At 39.2% G+C, this 22,852-nt stretch overlaps 1 protein-coding gene across 1 annotated transcript; it reads left to right on the top strand.

The window, feature by feature from the left end:
- Positions 1-219: 219 nt before the first annotated feature.
- On the top strand, positions 220-22,327 carry AFM (afamin). The gene is made up of 15 exons (XM_059159348.1): positions 220-361; positions 4,093-4,141; positions 4,662-4,794; positions 5,685-5,896; positions 6,721-6,853; positions 7,456-7,553; positions 8,334-8,463; positions 11,019-11,233; positions 14,866-14,998; positions 16,586-16,683; positions 17,706-17,838; positions 19,032-19,255; positions 20,098-20,230; positions 21,446-21,507; positions 22,165-22,327. Exons 1-14 carry the CDS (start codon positions 274-276, stop codon positions 21,479-21,481), a joined length of 1,815 nt encoding a protein of 604 aa, XP_059015331.1. The 5' UTR covers positions 220-273; the 3' UTR covers positions 21,482-21,507; positions 22,165-22,327.
- The last annotated feature ends 525 nt before the right edge of the window (positions 22,328-22,852 follow it).

Below are 22,852 nucleotides of genomic sequence, written 5' to 3'. Positions count from 1 at the left end.
CTATTTGATTAGGTATTGTGCATACTTAACCTGTGGACTTTTTTTTCTAGCTCAATAGATTTTTCCAGTAAAACACAGAGATAATTTTTTTCTTAGTTAATAATTAGCAAAAAAAATCTGCAGATGATCAAATAAAAATCCAACGTGAGGTATATGAGAAATAGGTTAAACAGGTTACTTTTTTACTAATAGTGTCAAAGAATAATATAAAAACTTGATCTTCCTCAGTTACATTACTTTCTTTTGTGAATGTGATTTCTAAAAAAAAAAAAAATGAAACAGTTAAAACTTACAGGTTTTGTTATTTTCCTGTTCTTTGTGCCTGAATCCCTAACCCTACCCACACAGCCTCAAGATGTAGGTAAGAAATTTACTTGTGTATTAGTTAAGGAATGTCTAGGTTGGGGTAATTTCTTATTTTTTAACCTTGCTTTATTTCCATTTAATTTTTCACTTTCCCCCCCTCTCATGAGCTTATATATACTGGTCACATATCCTGAACTAACCTTTCCAAATTTTGTATTTTCATGGTCATGTTACCGATCTATGGACAGAGATAGTGGTTATCCCACCCAGCACATGGTCACCAGCTTTATGGCAGTATAGAAAGTGTTGCTGGGATATATAATTTGGATTTGAGAATACTAGTATTTCTTACAAATGTATTTAGTGTATGTTAACAATGGGACACAAGATATGAGTTGGGATTGTTCTATATTCTTTGGTTGTCCAACGTGTCTTCCAACTAGGTGGTAAAAACCTATGCAAGACCCTTTTATATTACATATAAATATCAAAATATTTATATATTTTATAGATATCCTGAAGTTTGTACATACTGATAAATCTGGCCAAGACAGTGTCAGCCTAGGGAAGAAAAATTATATATGTTTTCTTCCCAAAGGAAGAATATTTTGAACTTCGGTTGTGTAGAGGAGGTGTCCTTTTGTAATTGCTCTGGCATGAATAAAGGACTTTTTGGTAACTTGCACAAAAGTTCCATAAACATCTCAGTGCCCTGAAGATGTGATCTGGGTCTGACTTAATTTCATACCCCACAGTGCCTGCTAGTGAGACCAGTCACAGGGCTGAAAGAATGGTCATTTTTTGAATTCTTCTTCTTTGCCCCTTGTAATGACTTCTTCAAAAACCCTGTAGATTTTTGTCTCTTCAATATATTTTTTATCTATGCTTTCTTTTACATTTCCATTACTCCTAACAAAATTTGTGTCTTGCTGATTTCTTAAGAAAACAATTGCAAAAGTCCCCTAATGGGCTTTTTTTCCCTATCCAACCATTCATTCTCTCACCCATCTATTTGGCAAATAGTTCTTGTCACTTTCTCTTTGCCAGGCACTGTGTCTAGTTCTAATTCACTGCATATTAGATATACCACTACCTGGCCAGTATTTCTTAGCATATAGAAATAATCATATTAGGTGATCCCTCCTTGTGTTTTTGATTTGTGTTTCCCTGATGACTAATGATGTTGGAAATCTTTTCATGCATCTGTTGCCATCTGTATGTCTTCTTTGGAAAAATGTCTATGCAGATTCACTGCCCATTTTTTTACTTGGACTGCAAGGGAGTTTTATGGTATTGAGTTGTATAAGCTCTTTATGTATTTTGGATATTAACTCCTTACTGAATACGTCATTTGCAAGTAGCTTCTCCCGTTCAGTAGGCTGCCTTTTAATCTTGTTCATGGTTTACTTCTCTGTATAAAAGTTATTATTTTGATATAGTCTCAATAGTTTATTTTTGTTGTTGCTTCCCTTGCCTTCAGAGATATAGCTAGAAAAATGTTACTAAGACTGATGTCAGAGAGATTACTGCCTATGTTTTCTTCTAGGGATTTTATAGCTTGGATATTTATTCCATTTGAGTTTACTTTTGTGTGTGATGTTAGAAAGAGGTCCAGTTTCATTCTTTTGTATGTAGTGTCCAGTTTTCCCAACACCATTTATTGAAGAGACTTTCTTTTCCCTATTGTATATTATTGCCTTCTTTGTCACGTATTATATGTGACCATATAAACGTGGGTTTATTTTTGGGCTTTCAATTCTGTTCCATTGATCTGTATGTCTGTTTTGTGCCAGTACCACACTATTTTGATTACCACAACTTTGTAGTATATCTTGAAATCTGGTTTGTGATATGTCCAGTTGTTCTTCTTTCTCAAGATTGCTTTGGCTATTCAGGGTCTTTCGTGGTTGCATATGAATTAGATAAGAAATAGTAAGTGTTGGCGAGGATATGGATAAAAATAAACACTGATACATTATCAGTGGGTATATAAATTGGCACAGTCACTGTGGAAAACAGTGTATGGAGGTTCCTTGAAAAATTTAAAATACTATATGATCCAGTAATGCCACTACTGGGTATTTACCCAAGGAAAATGAAATACTAATTTGAAGAGATATATGTATCCCTATATTTATTGCAAAATTATTTGCAATGGCCAAAATATAAAAGCAACTCACGTATCCATCAATAGAGGAATGCATAAAGATGTGGTGTTTATTCATGGAGAATTACTCAGCCATGAAAAATAATGAGATCTTGCCATTTGTGATAACATGGATGGACCTTGAGGGTATTTTGCTATGTGAAATTAGTCCGACTGAGAAAGACAAACCCCATATGATTTCAATTTAATGTAGAATGTAAAATACAAAAATAAACAAACAAAAAACCCAGATTCATAAATACAGAGAACAAACTGGTGGTTGCCAAAGAGATGTGGGTGAAGGAATGAGTGAAATAAATAAAAGGGATTAAGAGGTACAAACTTCAGTCATAAAATAAATAAGTCATGGAGATGAAAAGCACAACATAAGAATATAGTCAATAATATGGTAATAATGCTGTATGGGTGACTGATGGTGACTCTATTTATTGTGGCGAGCACAGTAACATATAGAATTGTCAAATCAATTTCAATTCAATTCAATTTCAATCGCCTGAAATTAATATAACACTGTATGTTAATGATTTTCAATTAAAAAAAGAAATAACCATATTAATATTATATATAAACATTTTCAGTGGCTCTTCATAGCTTCTAATTGAAGCCCAAACTCCTGGGCTTTATATGAAAGACCCCCCAAATATGGATCCAAGCCCCTTCTATCCTAGTTTCCACTCTTCTTTATGACCCACTCTCTCATGAAAGTGGATTAATTGACTTTCTCTAAATACATCCCAAGATTTCTTACCTTTGTAATTTCTCTCACATTATTCTCTCCACACAAAGAGATGAACCTCCTTATTTCTCTACTGGCTGAAATCTTGTACATTTTTTCAGACTCAACTCCTATGTTACTCTTGCTATAATCCTTTTCTGGTTTCTCATCCAAGCATCATAAAGCATACCTGTTATAAACTTACCCATATTCCTTCAGAATGTCATGTACATTCTAAATTTAATTATAGTCATGTTCACAAGTATCTTGCACTATGAGAATATTTAGAAGATGTCTTAATTATCACTGATTGTCTCATATTGTCTAGCACAAAACCTTGCAAAAGTAGAGACTCCATAAAAGTAGTCTATGTGGACAAATATAAGTGTGCTTTGATTAATATATGCTCCTTGGCAGGGAATCAGTGATTTTAGCCTAGACCAGAGATTATCTAGATATCTGTGTCTAACTAACGCTATAAACTATACTGACTACTAGCACATGATGGCATCTCTTGTTGGACCCTGTAGTAACAGTGCATCATGTCTCGGTTAATCTTCATACTTCTTTCCTAGTCATACATGATAAGTACTTAGTATGAAAATGGTGCTTGGACTTGACATTTTTACTGGGGAGCCATCAATGACAAATCTGGAGTCTGGCCTGTTTGAGACTAATTCAAGCCAACTCAACTTAATGAATATCTCTTGAGTACATAGTAAGCTATGATTAAGATCTCAAATTTGGTTCATAGGACTTCTCTCCTTGCTAAGTATGCCAAATTACTTTCTACAGTTAGTTTTCTATTTTATACTTTGTAAATGTAGACATCACGTATGGTTATTTGGTGGGAAAATCCTCAAATACCAGGATACATAATAACCTATATATCTTTGCTTTTCAGATGATGTCAGTATCACCCAGAAATTTATAGAGGAGAATGTTGGATATATGTGAGTTTCCTTAAACTATTTCTGATGACGATAGTGTTTACATGATCTTCTCTGATATATTCCAGAAATGTTAATGCTTCTCAAAAGTAATTCCATTAAAGAATAGCTGTATTTATTGGAAGGGGAGGTGAACCATGAGAGACTATGGACTCTGAAAAACAATCTGAGGGTTTTGAAGGGGTGGGGGGTGGGAGGTCGGGGTACCAGGTGGTGGGTATTAGAGAGGGCACGGATTGCATGGAGCACTGGGTGTGGTGCAAAAATAATGAATACTGTTATGTTGAAAATAAATAAAAAAATAAATTTAAAAAATAAATAAATAGAAAAAAAAGTAAATACAGTATCACTCATAAAATTCAGATGAGGCATCTAAATTGTCAAGAGACTGTAAAATTTGTAGCCCTCACACTTTGATAATTTCCTGAATCTGGTCAGCAAGTGAATGTTTCTATGAGTTTTTGTTGGACCGAAGTGGAAATTCTACAGGTGGTCATCGTGTACTCTGTGTGGACTCTTGTAGCACTATCATCGTATTCGCTCAACATATTCAGGAGGCCTCCTTTGAAGAAGTAGAAGTGTTGGTAAACGCCATGAAGGAATATCGAGATAAATGCTTGGGTGACAGGACTCTCCTAATGTGTTCCAAATCAGCTGTAAGTAAATTGTTTGCATTTTTTAAACAAATAAGCTTATTTGTTACACAGAGAATTTTTGGATTGAAATATTAAAAGAAAGAGATGCTCTATGCCCCCACTTTTTTTTTTTTTCCTGGCTTTGGGATTTAAGATAAGACACTTTCCTTGGAGAGATGCAATTCTGTACCATGGTGCACAGGAGGAACTGACTATGAGGTTGCAGTCCACGCCATGGGTGTACAGGCAGGGAGGCAGCCAATAGCCTGACAACGTGCACAGAGGTACAGAGGTGTCCTGCTTAGCTGCCTGTCTCAAAGATCACATCCCCTTTTCTGAGCCACTACCAAATAGAGTCACCATCTGCATTTTAATTTTTTTTTAAGATTTTATTTATTTATTTGAGAGAGAGAGGGAGAGCGGGAGTAGGTAGAGGAAGAAGTAGACTCTTAGCTGAGCAGGGAGCCCAACATGGGGCTAGATCCTGGAACTCTGGGTTCATGACCTGAACCAAAAGCAGATGCTTCATGGACTGAGCCCCCCAGGTACCCCACTATCTGCATTTCTAGAAGACTATTACGAAACACTACTGCTAATACTTTACCAACACAGTCACACTCTGACCTTCTCACCTTGAGAGAAAAGGGAAAAAGCTGTCATATAAGAGAAATGTAGGTAGCAAAGAAGGGGTAAGAGATTAAAGGGAGCCAGGATGGGGTAGAAAAAGTTCCCCAAAGGGTGGGATGGTTGTCACAGGTGTGGGTAACAATGCTTTATTGGTAATACTGGGGAAATTGGAATCTCTCTCCTGAAGGGTGACACTCATCACTCATTGTAGTCACTGTGTCATCCCAGAAGGCTGAAAAACTTTACAATGAATAAAAGATGTCTTTTACTTTTCCATTGTCCAGAATGATGTTTTATTGGAAAATATATGTGCTCTGGAGGGACTGCCACAAAAACATAATTTTTCACACTGCTGCAGTAAGGTTGACTTGGAAAGAAAACTTTGTTTCTTCCATAATAAGAAAGCTGATGTAGGATTTCTGCCTCCTCTCCCTACCCTGGATCCTGAAGAGAAATGCCAGACTTATAAAAATAACAGAGAATCTTTTCTAAACAAGTAAGTTTTCTTTTAGCAGTAGAATTGCCTAACTGAAAAATTATTCTTAGGCCGAGTCCAGTATCTCTTCCAAAGGAACATAGCTAGTTTCATTGATGGATTAATTCATTCAGTGTGCATTGTGGGTCACATTCTGTGTTCAGTGTTGAGGATATAAACATGAATAAGATATGAAATCTACTTTCCAGTTCCTTTCAATAAAGATGCATATTTTTCGAATGCGGTAAGCCCTAGAACAGAGTGTGCGCATGGTGCCAGATTGTTCCTAGAGGAAATGATCTACTTTTCCCAAAGGGAAGGTACAACTTTTACTGACGGTAAACATTAAATCAATGGGAGTCTATAAAGAATCTGTTTGGAATGGTGCAGTAATTACAGAAGCAGAGACTTTTTCTGGAAAGCTGGTGTGCTCACTGAAACTTAAATTACAAGTGGATTTGAACATAAGTCAATCAAGTCCCCGAATCTCAGATGGCATGTGCACAGGTAGCTATTCTTTGAATGTGGTAGGGAAAGCTCCAGACTGTATGGTCGCAGCCCTAGTTCAGTGTTCCGGATGGAAACTCTAATCATCACTCTGATTTGGGGGTTGGCAACTTAACTGGCAAAACTTTTACTAGCGAGTGGATAATGCTGCCTTATATTGAAGGCTTCCTCTTCCTCCTTATATGGAAGTCCTTCCTCTTTCGGTTTTTTAACTCGATCTTCTCGTCTTTTCCCGTCTGTCCATTCCCTTCCCTTTGCTTCCCACTCCTTGTCTACCATTTTTAAAAAAAATGTCTTTCCTGCTTTAAAACACTCCTTCCCTCTTTCTTCTTTTCTAGTTACGTCTATGAAGTTTCCAGAAGGAGCCCCTTTGTTTTCGCTCCTACGCTTCTCACTGTTGCTGCCCGTTTTGAGGAGATGACTAAAACTTGTTGTGAAGCACAAGACAAAGCTAATTGCTTTCGGACAAACGTGAGTCTTGCATTTATTTCATTAAAACGACGAGGAGTCACCCCACACTGTGGGTCCTTAGTTAAACTCAAATTATAGCAAAGGGAGGTTTGCCATTTATCAGCCAGTTTCTTGCCACACTCACAGGTGTTGTCAACCCTTTGTCCACCTGCTGCTGGTCTGAATTTCTTAATAATTGAAACCCTCGAAAGACAATCGCCTATTTCCAGGGTTTTTCTTCTAGCATCGTCTTCCTTGTAAATTGGAAGAGAGCCCTAGTGAGTGAATATCTCGGCTAAAAATGACATTTATCTTTTATTCTGGACAAACTCTTTCGGCCATCCATAAAATTTAATCATCCCATTAGAGATGGACAAACTCACAGCACACTGTATCACTTACCTTCCTACCGAGCATAATTCAGTCATCAGGAAGGCAGGCCTAACTTTATCATGTGCCACAAATGCATGTGTCTTTTGATATATAAATGTATTAGGATAAAAATTCCATAGATTTTTCTGTTTCTGAGCTAATTTTGAAAATTTGATTAAGATATAGTTAAGAAATAAGAGAATAGTGGGATTTTGTTTTTGCTTTAATGGAATTTTCTTTTTCTCCTTCAGGCAGAACCTGTCATACAATATTTAAAAGCATCATCTTCTTTTCAAAAAAATGTTTGTGGGGCATTTATGAAGTTTGGACCACAAGTTTTAGGATTGATGTGAGTTTTAATATGAATCTTGTCTTTGCTTATATTTTCTCCTCTGTGTCCCATTTTTGTACAATTGTGGATGATTTTCATTTTTATTCTTCTCCACGGGTGTTGAGGGAATTCTCAGTCCACATGGGTGACCTAGAACCAGGACATTAGATCCGAATGAGAGAAGACTTGGGAGGTGGAGAGACTCTAGGGAGAAAGAGGGTTACTTCTGAGATATTCTTTGATTCATTGGGAATCTGAATTGGTCTGGGAGTTCCCAACGAGAGTTTTAAAATCTCCAAGTGCTTTCGATGGGATGTACCCCCAGTCTTTGACTTTAATGACTCGGAGACAACTTTAAAAGGATACATTTTATCTCCAGTGCTCATCTTGACCAATTAGTAATGGTGCTATAATTGCAATGCTTTGAGAAAAACTCCGGGATCTCAAATAGATCAACAGGAAAGAGTTCTGGGATGGGTTATCTATCTCTGCCATGGGCTCACAGCAGGAAGCTGTGATCCTGACAAGTGTGTTTTGCTCTAAGAAATTATGGAGGCAAATATATATCTCAGGACTTTTTATCCTGCTCTTGGTCTAGGACTCAAAATATCAGCCTCAGAGTTGCTGAGTGATCCTGCAGGCTGTGCCACACATGAACAGCTCTTTGGTACAGATATCTGTGAATAAAACAAGGGTTCCAATTCTCACTGCAGCTGTTCATATTTTACCAGCAAAGAAGTCCCCCTTCCCTTACTTGCTGTTCGAGTTGTTTTAGTGGTTTGTCAATTCTTTTTCCAGAAATGTTGCTATACTTAGTCAAAAGTTTCCCAAGATTGAATTTAAGGAACTTATCTCCCTCCTAGAAGATGTTTCTTCCAACTACCATGGATGCTGTGAAGGGGATGCCGTACAGTGTATCCGTGACAGGGTAAATATTTTCTGGAGCCAAGTGCAGATGGTGATTTGGGGGAGCCATTTTTTTTTTTTTTTTTAAATTCTGAAGTTGCCCTGATATGTGGCTACTTCATTTACCACACAAAACAAGAATGCTGATAAGGGATGCTTGGGTGGCTCAGTCAGTTCAGAGGCTCAGATCATGGTCTCAGGGTCCAGGGATTTACCCCCCCTTACCTCCTGCCATCCAGCTTTGGGCTTCCTGATCAGCAGGGTTCTGCTTGAGGAGTCTCTCTTTCCCTCTTCCACTGCCCCTTTCCCCTGCTTTCTGTCTCAAATAAATAAATACATCTTAAGAAAGAATGTTAATATATTGTTAAATGATAACATAAAATAAATAAAATAAAAAATAAAATATTAACAAATAAGCTCAAATAAAACTTTGAGGGTTTTTTCTACATGGGATTATTGTGAGATTGCTCAACAGATTTTATTTTACACGGTTAAATGTACTTGCCATAAAACTTTAGGAATTAAGAATCACTTAAGGCAGATTGAAGTTTTCTTTACTATTGCACATCTTCTTTTAGAGATATTCAGCATTAAGTAGTAAAACTCAGAGAACAATTTTTACCATCATATTTTTAAGAACTGCTTTCTCTGAGTTTCCTCAAGCAATTTCAGAGCAGTCCTGTCAAGTAAGTGGAGATGTTAATTTAAAATAACTCTTACATTATTCCTTAAAGTGATTTTCTAAGGGCATATACTGGTAAATATATCATCGACTTACTTTAAGTTGTTCATGCACACAAAAGTAACACAATTTCATTAAAAATATCTCACCTTCTGGGGTGCCTGGGTGGCTCAGTCAGTTAAGCTTTCAACTCTTAATTTCGGCTCAGGTCACAACCTTGGAGTCCTGGGATCAAGCCCTGCCCCAGGCTCCCCACTCAGCAAGGAGTCTGCTTATCTCCCTCTCTCTCTTCCCTCCTCCTGCTCTCTCTCTCTCCCTCTCTTTCTCTCCCTGCGGCTGTTAAATAAATTAATAAGTAAATCTTTAAACAGAAATGAGAAAAATCTTGCCTTCTTAGTTGAAATGAGACTTTTTCTTAGTGACTTTTAATTAGTTTTACTTTTTTAAATTCACAGCAAATCTGTATGTTAATTTGATTTTTAGAATATGAAGAGATATACATTTTATTTCAAGCAGTGGACAACAGATGTCCCCAAAGATTATTTTGTCCTTAATCGGACTTCAACTAAAAACAATCTCACTCAGTATTTTTGTATTGTTTGGCTATGGAAATGTGTGTTTTATAATATTAAATGTTATATACTGAATTAGAATATAATGGAGGATTTTTCTGTGAAGCTCAGAGCTGAAACTAAGAGATCGTATGATGACCTTGATATCTCTTTATAATGCCCTCATGGAGAAATAAGAGTTATTAAATTGTAGTTTGTTCAAAACAGAAGTGAATTCCAGACATTAAAGAGATGTGCTTCCCAGAAGAGTGATGGCCTTCAGTAAAATGTTTATCTATTTGCAAGGATTGTCTTCTTGGTTCTATCTGGTCTGTTGGAAACGTGGTGCAACACACCACATCCCGTTTTTTGCTTCAACCCAGAGCTTTATCCCATCTTTCATCCTCAGTGTTCACCAGAAGAAGAGGCAGACCAGCTTAGGTGAAGTCAGAGAGGCCTGGAATAGCTTAGTGTTTTCTGAAACTCAACATAGTACATGTGAAAGTGGAACCGGAAGGAGGAAAATGTGCAGACTCATACCGGGGAGTCTGCAGAAGAGATGAGGGGGCAGATCAGCTTTTACAAAATTATCCAACTAATGTGTAAATAAGAAAACTTCACCTTCTCCCTAATTCCCACCATTTGCCATGGAGGTCAGAATTAGGCTGAAGAGCGAGAGAGAGGATACAGTAAGGGTTTTTGTTTTGTATATCATTTCGCAACTTGAACAGCTTCAGATTAATAATAACCATGGGGAAATGGTAACTGAGTAGGATAGCTTCTTATGTTTGTGAGTCACCATCTGGTAGTTGCTCTGATAGTCCATTTGTTAATCATTTTGTCATTCACTTATGAGTAGTTATTCACTTAGGAAATACTTATTGAGTTTCTGCTATGTACTTGGCCATATAGTTCCAGGGCATGAGAAAAGACATCTAGGATTATAGATGTTCTAGTCACATGTCTTTGGTGGTCTTCATTTAAAAGGAAAGAAATAACACAGAATTTAAAATGCCAATATATCAAGGTATTAGGAGTGAAGTATTTAAAAGATTAATGTTTAACAATAAAATGGGAATTTATAGGAGAGTCTGTTTTCATTATTATATCATTTAAAATCTTCAGCAATAAAACTTGCCTTCCTGTGAAAACTTCATGTGTATTACATTAAGACAAAATTTAAATACTACTTTCCTATTATCTGATGAATAATTTTGCGTGTTGATGCAAATCCAGATGTGAGGTTCACAGTTGGTTGTGTATGCAATCATTTCATTATGAAGGAAAATCCAGCCCTGAAGGAATGATGAGAATAAAGTAATTTTTCATTCTTCTGTCATACAGAGCAAGGTTATGAGCCATATTTGCTCCAAACAAGATTCCATCTCCAGCAAAATCAAAGAGTGCTGCGAAAAAAAAATACCAGAGCGTGGCGAGTGCATCATTGCCTCAAATAAAGACAATAGACCAGAGGACTTAGCTCTAAGAGAAGCGAAATTTACTGAAAGCGAAAATGTGTGTGAAGAGCGAGATGCTAATCAAACGATCTTCATGGCTGAGTAACATAAATCTATACTGAAATTTCTAAGGCAAACAGAAACTTATGATTTGACCTATTTTGGCTAATTTGGGTGGAAGGAATGGGGAACCATTCAAATCATTGGGTACCACATAATTTTAAAAAATGATGGTTATAGACTCTGGTATTTTCAACTGATTTTAAGGAGATGCAACTGTGTGATTCCTGGGATGGCTAACATTTATTGAGTACTTGATATGTGCCAGACAATAGGCTCGATACTCAATGTGGATGATCTGTTTGAGTTCTCACAACAGTCACGTGACACCAGTGTGAGGTCCCCCATTGTTTCAGATAAGTAAATGAAGGTACAGAACAGCTAAGTCGCTTGTTGAAGGGTCACAGCTAAAAGCTGGCTGAGTAAGGATTTGACCAGAGGAGGTCTGGTCTAGGAATTTGTAGGCTGAAATGCCATGGTAGGCCACTCCACAGCTGTTCAAGGAAATCTAGTGGACTTGGAGCCAAAGGGACAGGATTTGAGACCTGGTTGGGTCACTAGAACAAGTTAATCATCATACATAAAATTCATATAAGAATATTCATTCATTCCAAGCTTATTGGTAATGAAACCTAATCCAGGCACTATATGAGGTTAGACAGGGCTTTTATCCACAGTAAGCTTTCATCAACAGGGAATGCTATGGGGGAAGAGACAGACTTATAAATAAATGAGTGCACGGCACGTCCTTTTATTTCTGAGAGCACTGTGTAATCCATAACGTAAAGACAGAGGAGGAAGTGGTCAGTTCTACCTGGGAAACCTGGAAAGGCTTGATAGGGAAGAGGTGTTTAAAGACATTTTGGTAATCTAGACAGAAGGGGGAGATCATGGATAGAAGTATAAAACCACTTGGTGAGTTTGTGACTTTGTGTGGGGTATTTGCAGTGAGAGAGGAGGGTAGTGAGAGGTACATGCGGCCAGATCATGCAGGCGTGCTAAGTGACAGGATGCCACTGAAGGGCTTTCCCTGAAGAATAAGGAAGGACAAAATCACTTTTGTCTTTTAGAAACTTCATCTGGAATGAATCCCAGTTTGGGGCTTAGGTGGTTGGGTAAGTAGTTTTCAGATTCAATGAGATGGGAAGTATGGGTTGAAGGTTTTGTGGGAAAGAGAATATGTTTGGATCTGATGACACTGACTTTGAGGTACACAGAAAGTAAGCAACTGGGAAGGCTGTGAAACAGTTTCTGTTTACTTGAGTATAGTTGACACACAATGTTACATTAGTTTCAGGTGTACACCGTAGTGGTTTGACAAGTTTACACATTATGCGAGGCTCGTCACCAAGTGTAGCTGTCCTCGGATCCCGCACACCGTTATTACAATACCGTTCACTAGATTCCCTGTGCTGTGCCTTTGATTCTCATGACAGATTCATTCCATAACTGGAAGCCTGTAGCTCCCACTCCCCTTCACTTATTTTGCTCATCCCTCCTGACTCCAACAGCCATCAGTTTGTCCTGTGTATTTATACGTCTAATTCCACTTTTTGTTTATTCATTTGTTTGTAGTCCTTTTTTTTCTTTTTTTAGATTCCACTTATGAGTGGAATCATATGGTATTTGTCTTTCTCAGTCTGACTTATTTCATTTGACACAATACCCTCCAGCTCCATCCATGTGGTCCCAAGTATCATGAGACAATTTTGTATGTGAACCTGGAGCTCTGGAGGATGGAGATTAGGGAAAATTTACCAAATGTTAAATGCTTTTCATCTACTAACCAATTTAATTTTTGAAACAACCCTCTGTTGTTGGGATGCTTTTATTGTCCTCATTTTACAGGTAAGGGGATGGAAATGCAGAAGTTAAGTAACTTGCTCCCAAGTGACACCGATAATATGTGGTGGGGCCAGGATTCGGACGCGAGCTGCCTGGCTCCAGACTCTTGCTCTTAGAACCCAGCCACTGTGTCCTATTGTTTCTCATGAGTTGGGGTTATTAACTCAAACTGAACAAAATGTTAGAGGTAGCATGTCTCACTTCTATCTGGCACATGTGCTCACCGAATGGAAGCAATTTTTTTATAAACCATCATCACCATCGTCATCATCATCATCACCATCATGTTACAACATAGTGTTTGAGGAGAAATCACAGAGCAACCCGGAGCATTCTGAGCCAGAGACAGAGTTTTCAGGTGTAGCATTTGACACAAGATCATAATGGTGCACTTGATACACAATCACAATGGAACTTCCAGGCTAGGGTACACTTCTAGGAATTTTTGTTGGCAGTTTTTTTTTTTTTTAATTTTATTCTATTCCTGTAGAAAGGTCCATGGCTTATATCAGATTTTAAGAATAGCCCTTGATTCTCTGAAGGGTAAATGCAGTTGTGTTAGGGTCTGGGAATATATCACACAAATAGGATTGAGACGGCAGGTGGGGAAGTAGAAGAGACAATGTCAGAAACACCGATTAGAGAATCAAAGCCTGCGAACCAAAAAGGGATGCAGAGTTCCCTGGAATTGAGAAATTTTGTGAGGTATTACAACTTATTTTGAATGGATGGGTAATAAGATTTAAAAAAAAAAAAAGATCTTATTTATTTATTTGAGAGAAAGACAGAGTGAGAAAGAGAGTGAGCAGGGCTTGGGGCAGAGGGAGAGGGAGTAGCAGACTCTCTGCTGAACAAGGATCCCCACCAAAGTCTGATGCTTAGCCAACTGAGCCACCCAGGAACCCCCATAAGATCTTATTATGAAGGCGATTGAAAGAGCACAGCTTGGTGCGTAGAGAAGATACCCCTCTCCTGCAAAGAGAGTCAGCTTGGTTTAGAGAAGAAGGAAGTAAGCATCCTACTAGACCTGGGTTCACATATTACACTTCCCATTAATAGCAAGGTGCTTCCCCAGTCTGAGACTTTCTTTCTTGAGCTAAAAATTAGTACTGATCTTGAGGACTAAGTGCAGTTAAAGAGAAAAGTGTTTTCAGAGGGTAGGGAGCATTTCTTTATCTCTTATGCCCCAGAGCTCGATCCAGTGCTAGCACCTACTAAGGGCTCAATAAGTGTTAGCCTCTTTCCACTTGATTTCTCATTTCTCCCCAAATCACACAGCCTGTATCCTTGGAGCTTCTCACTGAGGCCATGGAAACCACTGCCAATGACTTGGAGCTCCAGGGGTGGTGACTCCCATATTTGAGAAGTGATGGGATGAAGTTCCAGGCAGAACTGCTTCCCAGTCTCTCCCCAAGATGGTCCTGGAGTGGGGAGCAAGCTATATTTCCACCATTTCAAGTTGGAGGTTTGAATGCAGTTCCCAACAAAATTAAACCTGCTATGTATTTTCTCAAGTATTGGTGGCATGATATACTATTTCTGATGTTTTACACATAAATCTTCCCAATAATTAACTCAGAATAACTCATCATTCTATCCTCTCAAGTAAAGGCACAGTTGGTTTAAAATATACTACAGAAGAGAACCTTTGTAAAATGATGTCCTGTAGTCAAAATATCCTCTGAAATCACTCCCTGAGCAAACAGGAGGAGGAAATTAGCGTTTGAAAGTAGACTCAGTGTTATATCAGATTAGCTTAAGAGATAGCAAGATTTGATATTTTGTTCTTTCTCTAAGGTCTAATGCAAGAAACCTTGTACACATCGCAGGTTTCTTTATGAATACTCAAGGACACATCTGGAACTGTCTGTACCGGAGCTTTTAAGAATTGCTGGGGTGTATGAGAATCTTCTGAAGGAGTGTTGCCGCACAGAAAACCCTCCCGACTGTTACCGCCATGCAGTAGGTTTCACCGTTCTGGGCTCACAGAACAGGACAAACCAAAGCCTAACAACAAACACTTCATAACTGACGTCAAAGTTTTACTCTAGTCTAAGGAGTAGGAAATGTAATTGACCCATTTGAATGTACTCAAATTCGGTGCAGGCTGATCATTGGGAAGACTGATAATGTGTTAGGTTTCTGCACAATGTTTTGAACTACTAATTCTGTGTGTTGATGCAAAAAGAAGTCTTCCGATTCAATATTTTACATTTAGATCCTTATTTATGTACTCTGCATTTTATTAAACCATATAGTTTTTTTTAATGATTGTAAAAGTAATAAATGATTGCCAAAGATGATTAGGAAAGTATCAGAAGTTATAAAGATAAAAATGAAAGCTTTGATACTGTCACTGAGAAATAGCCATAATTAACATAGGTTTTTCCCATGTGATTTTAGCTATTGTAGTTATAAATTTCTTGTGAAAAGTTGTCGTGCCCATTGTCCATTTTCCTGTTGAATTTAGTGTGTTTTAGTGTCAACTCATAAGCATTCCTAATGTATTAGATAAATTAATTGTTTGACATTTCTGATTTGTTTCCCATTCCTTTGATATGTATTGCTTTTGCTTTATTTAAAAAATTGCTTCCACTTACCATAAAAGTCAGTTTACACCCATTCATATTTGAGCAATGAAGCAAGAGAACTTGACTTTCAGACTAGCTCTACCACTATCTGTTCCTGACCCTTAAATGAATCACAGTGCTAGAGAATTCTCTTTTTATATGGAGGTGCAGTATGTCCTACACACCCATTCACTGGTATGTAGTTTTATTTCTGGTTGCCGCCCAGTAGACATCCAATTTTATGCTGAGGAGATAGAGTTTGTCAAATATTTGAAGACAATTATTGGGGGTTTTAAGTTCCAATTCTAAATGATGGAAAAGAAGACATGAAATAAAGATAAATATGATTTAAAAGGTTCTGTAGCAATATCGACTAGCTGGGTCATTCTAGGCAAGATATTTGAGTTCATAATGCTGATTTCCTGTATGTAAAGATGAGAGACTACTCTGGCCTCATGAAAGTGATTATCAGATGTGATCATTGTCAGCATAAGATTTGAGTTACACTTTGCAAGCTGGAAAGCTCTAAAAAATGTACAGGATCATAATGAAAAATTTGGAGTTCAATTAATAAAAGCCATCTCTACATTTACAGTTGAAAAGATTTAAATTCTTTTTTTTTTAAGATTTTATTTATTTATTTGACAGAGAGAAATCACAAGTAGATGGAGAGGCAGGCAGCGAGAGAAAGAGAGGGAAGCAGGCTCCCTGCCGAGCAGAGAGCCCTATGTGGGACTCGATCCCAAGACCCTGAGATCATGACCCGAGCCGAAGCAGCGGCTTAACCCACTGAGCCACCCAGGCGCCCCAAAAAGATTTAAATTCTTAACTCATAAAGAAAACTACTCTCCATTTAGTAAACAATATATATGATAGTTTCAAACTACTATACAAATAAAAGCTATTTGATAAGTTGACATGAAGCTTATGATTAAGTTTTAGAGAAAATGTTCATAAATATGATTGTTCTTGTTTTTAGGAATACAAATTCAATGAAACAACTGAGAAAAGCCTCAAGATAGTGCAGCGAGAATGTGAGCATTTCCAGAATTTGGGGAAAGATGACTTGAAATACTAGTAAGTTGCTTGTTCAAGTTGGTTAACACTTGTGATGAGGATAAGTAAGATAAACAGTGCCACAAAGTGTCAAAAAATCAGCTCAGCCTTTTAGTTATGGGCAAATCCATCAACTGGGAAAGAATAAAAACACAAAAGTCAAGAATGTACATCAAGCTGTCATAGAATGAGGCTAGAAATAAAAGCAATACAAGATTCCAGAAAATTGATTCTCTAATGTTTTAGTTTTCACTTGGACTTGCTTTTGTCAATACCTCACCAGACTCCCTGGATTCTGCCCCATTTAGGAAGGTGGGGGAAAGAGCAAACTTCAGGTCTTTGCAATTTCCCAAGGAAAAGATGGTTTGCCCAGATTTTAGACCCAACTTATTGAGCTTATAGAAATAATTTTGGATTTATTTAACATGTTAATATTTGGTTTTTAGTGCTCTTGTGAGCATTCATGAGTGATACACAGTTTATTCTGGATTTTCTTAATGAATTACCAGGGTAATATAGTGTGTGTTTAAACCAAACGTCTTTGAAACAAAACAGAGCTTAAAAAATAACTGTTTCTGCAATCTGGCTGTTTGCTGAGAACTCAAACTCAGCCCATTAAAGATATAAATTTCCTTCACCTTAGATTATCATTTTCCAACATGGATCTATTAATTAAATTCTCCCTTTAAAATATTATTTACTATGCAGGGGATTTCAAGCAGAATTTTACATACTAACCAAGATATTTTACATCCTAGTCCAGGAGTTCCTATGCTCCCAGGTAAGACAGGATGAGCAAATTTGAAAATTTCTGAGATTACCAGGAAATTAGGAGGGAACCAAAAATGCAGAATCTAGGAGACAGGGTGTGGGGAAATAGGGAGTGAAGAGACAGTTCTCCGCTATTTTATAAGAAAGCCGAGGTTCACGTTGTCCTTACCTTGGTTGTGCCTAGCCTTGAAGAGTTAGGGTTTCAAGTAGTTAGACAAGGGAAAATGGGTATCTGTGTTTGTTTAGAACCAAACAGACAAATGTTCTTTCAGCTACCTTATCAAACTCACAAAGATAGCTCCCCAGCTCTCCACTGAAGAACTGACCTTTCTTGGCAAGGAAATGGTGACAGCTCTGGCCACCTGCTGCACACTGAGTGAAGAGTTTGCCTGTGTTGACAATTTGGTGAGCATGGCCCATGTACCTAACTATTCCTTAAAAAAAAAAAAAAAAGACATCTGCTGTACTGTACTCATTGATCTATAGCAATTAGGCAGTTACATGCCTTTCTTCATGGTTTTCAACATTGTTGAGCAGGAATGTCAAAGTTTTTTAAGGGCCTCACTGCGTCGCAATCCTAAAAAGCAAAGGAGAATGTATTAAATATTTTCTTGGGGGTTCTCCAAGAAAATTATTTATTATTATTATTATTTATTATTATTATTATTATTATTTTAATTTTTGAGAGACAGAGAGATGAGGAGAGAAAGAGAGCGAGAGAGCAAGGGAAGGAGCAGAAAGAGAGGGAGCAGCAGGCTGAGCATCGAGCCTGATGCATGGCTTGATCTCAAAACCCAGAGGCCACGACCTGAGTCAAAATCTAGAGTCAGGGGGCACCTGGGTGGCTCAGTGGGTTAAGCATCTGCCTTCATCTCAGGACATGGTCCCAGGGTCCTGGGATTGAGCCCCGTGTCGGGCTCTCAGTTCGGCAGGGAGCCTGCTTCCCCCTCTATCTCTGCCTGCCTCTCTGCCTACTTGTGATCTCTGTCAAATAAATAAATAAATAAATATCTTAAAAAAAAAAATCAAGAGTCAGACGCTCAACCTCAACGGACTGAACCACCCAGGCACTCCTCTTACTTCTTATTACTAATTTGTTATTTGTAAATTGTTAGCGCAAAAGTTTCAGAATGATATAAGAAATTTTGTAATTTTACTGTTACAAATTCAGTCTTGTCCCATCTGCTCAGTAAGAGAATTGATACTTCTGCCCAATCACAACTTGGATGTATCTCTTCAGGGCTGCAGTGGAGATTATCTTGGAGGATAACCTAGAACACCCTAGGAAAGGAATAAATCAAAGGGCCACTGTGTTTGGCTGCCACTTTCAGTTGGCTGATTTGAAGCTCTCTAAGACTCATAATTACAGATGTGTATATGTGCTAACAAGAAATTAACCTATAGCACTTGCATTACAATGGCTTGAAATTTTGTTGTAACGCAAGCTTCTACTTTGTACGTAGTATCATGCTTACAAGTGCGTGGGTTTTTCTGAGTTAACAGTCATCTTACAACAATCTAATGGTTTTTCTCACCATATTTCAAAACTCTATTCAAGTTTTAAACTCTTATCTAAATTCCGACTTTCACTGGGACAGATGGATTTAGTTCTTGGAGAGTTATGCGGACTAAATGAAAATCGGAACATCAACCCAGATGTGGACCACTGTTGCAAAACCAACTTTGCCTTCAGAAGACCCTGCTTTGAGGGCTTGGAAGCTGATAAAACGTATAAACCTCCATCTACGCCTCAGGATTTATTTGTCTTTCATACAGACTTATGTCAGTCTCATAATGAGGAGCTCCAAAGGAAGAAGGACAGGTATAAACATTCTCTTCCATTCACCTTTTTCTTCAGCCTGAAGGCACATCATGTGTTAACGAGAAGGCATACTGTAATACATCAGATATTGGTGTTCTAGTCCTGTTACTTCCATCAAATTGCCCACTCTCTCCTATCCAGAAAAACACCAGGGCTTTTTCATGACTGTTGCTGGAAAGTCAATACCTCGCTAGTCTTTTCTTTCCCTAGGCATGGAGTGTCCAGTACATTGTGATTTGGAAAGGTGACTGAGGGAAGCCAGCAAAAAGGCTCATAGGCAAGTTCATAATGAGCTGGACTTTCTTGAGGGAATATCATAGATATTTTCCCTGAGAATCTTGCTTACTGTTTGAAAAAAATGAGAGGCCTAAAAGGGACAAGAATTTCACTTTTGTCTTCTCAGGCAATGTTATAAATGCGAAAGAGTAAGACTTCAAAGGGGGATTTAGGTAGTATCTGTATCAGGTGCAGTGGAAACAGCATTCAGCTACTGAGGAAAAGGGAACAGAGGTTGTTTTGAAAATGAATTTTCTAGAAAGACCAAAAGTAATCACATAACCCACAGGACTGCACATAAGAAAGATGTAATTTATGTTCACGTTTTTTATACCATTTTTGTTTATAATGACCTCACCCTCTGAAGAGTGTTAACGTGAAATCCATCCCACAAATTGAACAGGAAAGCTTCTGGAGACTCCTTTGAAGTGGACTATTTTAACTTTTTATACTCCCCTCTAAGTCAAGTGCTCCCTAAGACATGTGAAATTGTGACAAGCGTTTTGGGGAAGAGGAGCTTAAGAAAGAGTCTTGAATTAATTCTGTCTGGCATCTCTGGGCCACAGGTTTCTTGTTAATGTAGTGAAGCGAGGGCCTGAACTTACAGAAGCAGTGCTGCGGCCATTGCTCTCAGACTTCACGGACGTGGTGGCGAAATGTTGCAAAGCTGAGGACCCTGAAACCTGCTTTCGTGAAGAGGTAGTTCCTTTTCTTTTCCCCTGAAATTCATCCAGTGTTCCTGGTCACACAAAATACAACCGAACTCTCAGTAGGACCCTGCTTCCTCCCTGCAATATCTCTGAGGCCTCTGGGAGCACCGTGAGCCTGATGTGCCAGGCAGATGTCCCTGTGGAAGGACCTCGGCACTGTCTCCTTGGTAACCACACGGTGTATGAAAAAGATGCCAGGAGAACCCAGGTCCTGATTCCAGCCATCTTAATCACATAGCTTACACCGAGCTGTACTTCACCACCTCTAAATGAGGATGGGGATCATTATCCTTGAATTAGACCTTTGGTCCTTACTCTCTTACTCTCTTTGAATCACTCATTAGTTTAATAAAACGAATAGCCAGACTGGTTTGCAAAAGAAATAGTAATCAGGTCCAAAGAGGGGGGAGCACGAAGGGTGTTTGCGAAATCTCTCCGGGGGTGGCGGGCTCACCTTCATGGGCCCTGCCGCAGCGTCCCTCAGGTGAACATGCATGTGTGTGAAGTGAGGCATTGGTGGGGGCTGCGTGCCTTGAGGGGGAAGAGAGGAGACGCGCTCCCCGAGGGTTCTCACTCCAGGGACGGGTGTCTCTTGCCAGCTTGTGGTGGGTTCTCAGGTACGGGTGAATGCTAGCCCCAGAGGGAGGCTGCTTGGAAGTAGCTCTTCACTGATTTCCAGCTTCCTTTCTCACCTTTTCATTCCCAGCAACTCCCACTCTACCCCAGACTCACAGTGTGCGTGCACACACGCAAACTCGGACCCCTCGTATCCTGCCTGCCTGGTCACAGACACGCACACTCACACCCAGTCTTCATTCTGGTGGATAGCCCTCTACCTTTTCCAAGGGAGTGCTTAGTCTGTGGGAATTGTGTGTGTGTGTGTGTGTGTGTGTGTGTGTGTGTGTGTGGTTCAAATTATTAGCTTTTACAAATATTTTTAATGCAATTCGAGGTTATTAATCAGTATCTAGCATTGACCAGAGTGTGTATGTACATTGAGGTCATGGAAAGGGAGGGATGGGGTCCCCGGCAGTTCATAAACTGCACTTGAAGAAAGGGTGTTCATTGAATCCTCCCCTTCTACAAGATGGGACTGCTTTAATTTTTCTTCCCAAATTTCAAGGCAACATGTGTCTCCAAATTTAAATAATCATGACTTAAACTCTTCTATGTGTTTTTGTTTCTTTTTTTTTTCCCCTCTCAGGGGCCCAAGGTGGCGGCCAAAAGCCAGGCTGCTTGAGAAACACAAAGCAAAACCCAACAAAGGTAATCTCCGCTGAGTCAAGTGCCAAATGTACATGTGGCTGGTGTGGTCACTCGGGCTTTTCCCTTCTGGTGCTTCAGTGTCTGTTTCTAGCTCATTCCATGTGCCTCGTACCTCACGCGCCCGTCTCGGTCCTCCCACATCCCTCAGTCTCTACCACTCTGCGTGGCCTGTTTCGTGGCAGCACTTCTCTTGATGTTCAGGCAGCTTTCCGAGGAGCCAAAGGGACCCAGTCCTCTGCCTCTCTGCTTCCGCACTCAGCGGTCTGGACCAGAGCGGAAAGGCAATGAAAATCTGTGAATAGTGACAGGGAGGAGAGAGCTGGTGATGGGCAGAGAAGCCTCAGTAACCTGGCCTAAGAGTCTTGCCACAACAGTGTGTTCCTAAGTGAAAAGCGAGATGTTTGTGATTTCACAAAGCGATGTGTAAAAGGTGCTCTCTTCTCTGCAGTTTAGGTAAGACACGTACACAAACTTTAGGAACAAATGGTGTTCAGCGTCTGGGAAGAGAGGCCTAGACCACCACAGTAGTCCAGCTTTGGGTCTACGAGAAGCACAACATCCTTACCACTCACACTTTTCTATATACACGACTTCCCATCACCCAAGTTATACGATTTCACATTCGTGTGTTGCATTAAATACTATTTTTGCTTCCAGGTTGTGGGGGAAAGAGAGGAACACCGACTTCCCTGCTTCCTATCTTTCCTGCGGTGGGTCTCGTTTTCTGAGAAGAATGCGGTGAAAAGATCCTTCTGTAACCTTTACTGAAATCATTTTATTGTAGCGAGCAATAAACAACATCATAAAGTTATGTCTCAAAGACTGATGTCGTGCGTCAGCTTGATAACAAAATCAGTCAATCAGGATGTATTTGTCTCATCAGCATCGTGAGTTCCTTGGCAGATGTACACTGTTCCAGGGAAGGTGGGGCTGGGCAGCAGCAGTGGTGGGGGCAGACTCCTCAGAGATGCCTGTTCTTGCTGCTGCTGGAAAGGGCATGGGGAGCTAAGGCCAGGCAGCCCTCCTGCTCCCAGCACCCCCCACTGCCACTGAATGTTTTCAATGTACAAAACATCATTCAAAGTACTTTTTAATGCATGGAACCCTAACAACTGTATGAAGTAGATACCTTACCTTAAAAATATTTATTTATTTATTTGAGAGAGAGAGAGAGAGAGAGAGTGAGCACAGGTGGGAGGGGCAGAGGGAGAGGGGGAGGGAGACTCCTCAAGCAGACACTCCGCTGAGCACAGAGCCCAATGTGGGGCTTGATCTCATGACCCCAAGATCATGGCCTGAACCAAAACCAGGAATCAGATACTTACCTGACTATGCCGCCCAGGTG

The sequence above is a fragment of the Mustela lutreola genome, chromosome 1 (genome assembly GCF_030435805.1).
Source record: "Mustela lutreola isolate mMusLut2 chromosome 1, mMusLut2.pri, whole genome shotgun sequence".
NCBI lineage: Eukaryota > Metazoa > Chordata > Mammalia > Carnivora > Mustelidae > Mustela > Mustela lutreola.
This window is presented reverse-complemented; position numbering and strand designations above follow the sequence as displayed.

Bases quoted from the DNA above. Each gene is read 5' to 3' on its own strand.
- AFM (XM_059159348.1), top strand. From the start codon at position 274: ATGAAACAGTTAAAACTTACAGGTTTTGTTATTTTCCTGTTCTTTGTG. The intron at 7,554-8,333 runs GTGAGTTTTAAT...TTCTTTTTCCAG, and splicing joins CCACAAGTTTTAGGATTGAT to AAATGTTGCTATACTTAGTC. The intron at 8,464-11,018 runs GTAAATATTTTC...TCTGTCATACAG, and splicing joins TACAGTGTATCCGTGACAGG to AGCAAGGTTATGAGCCATAT.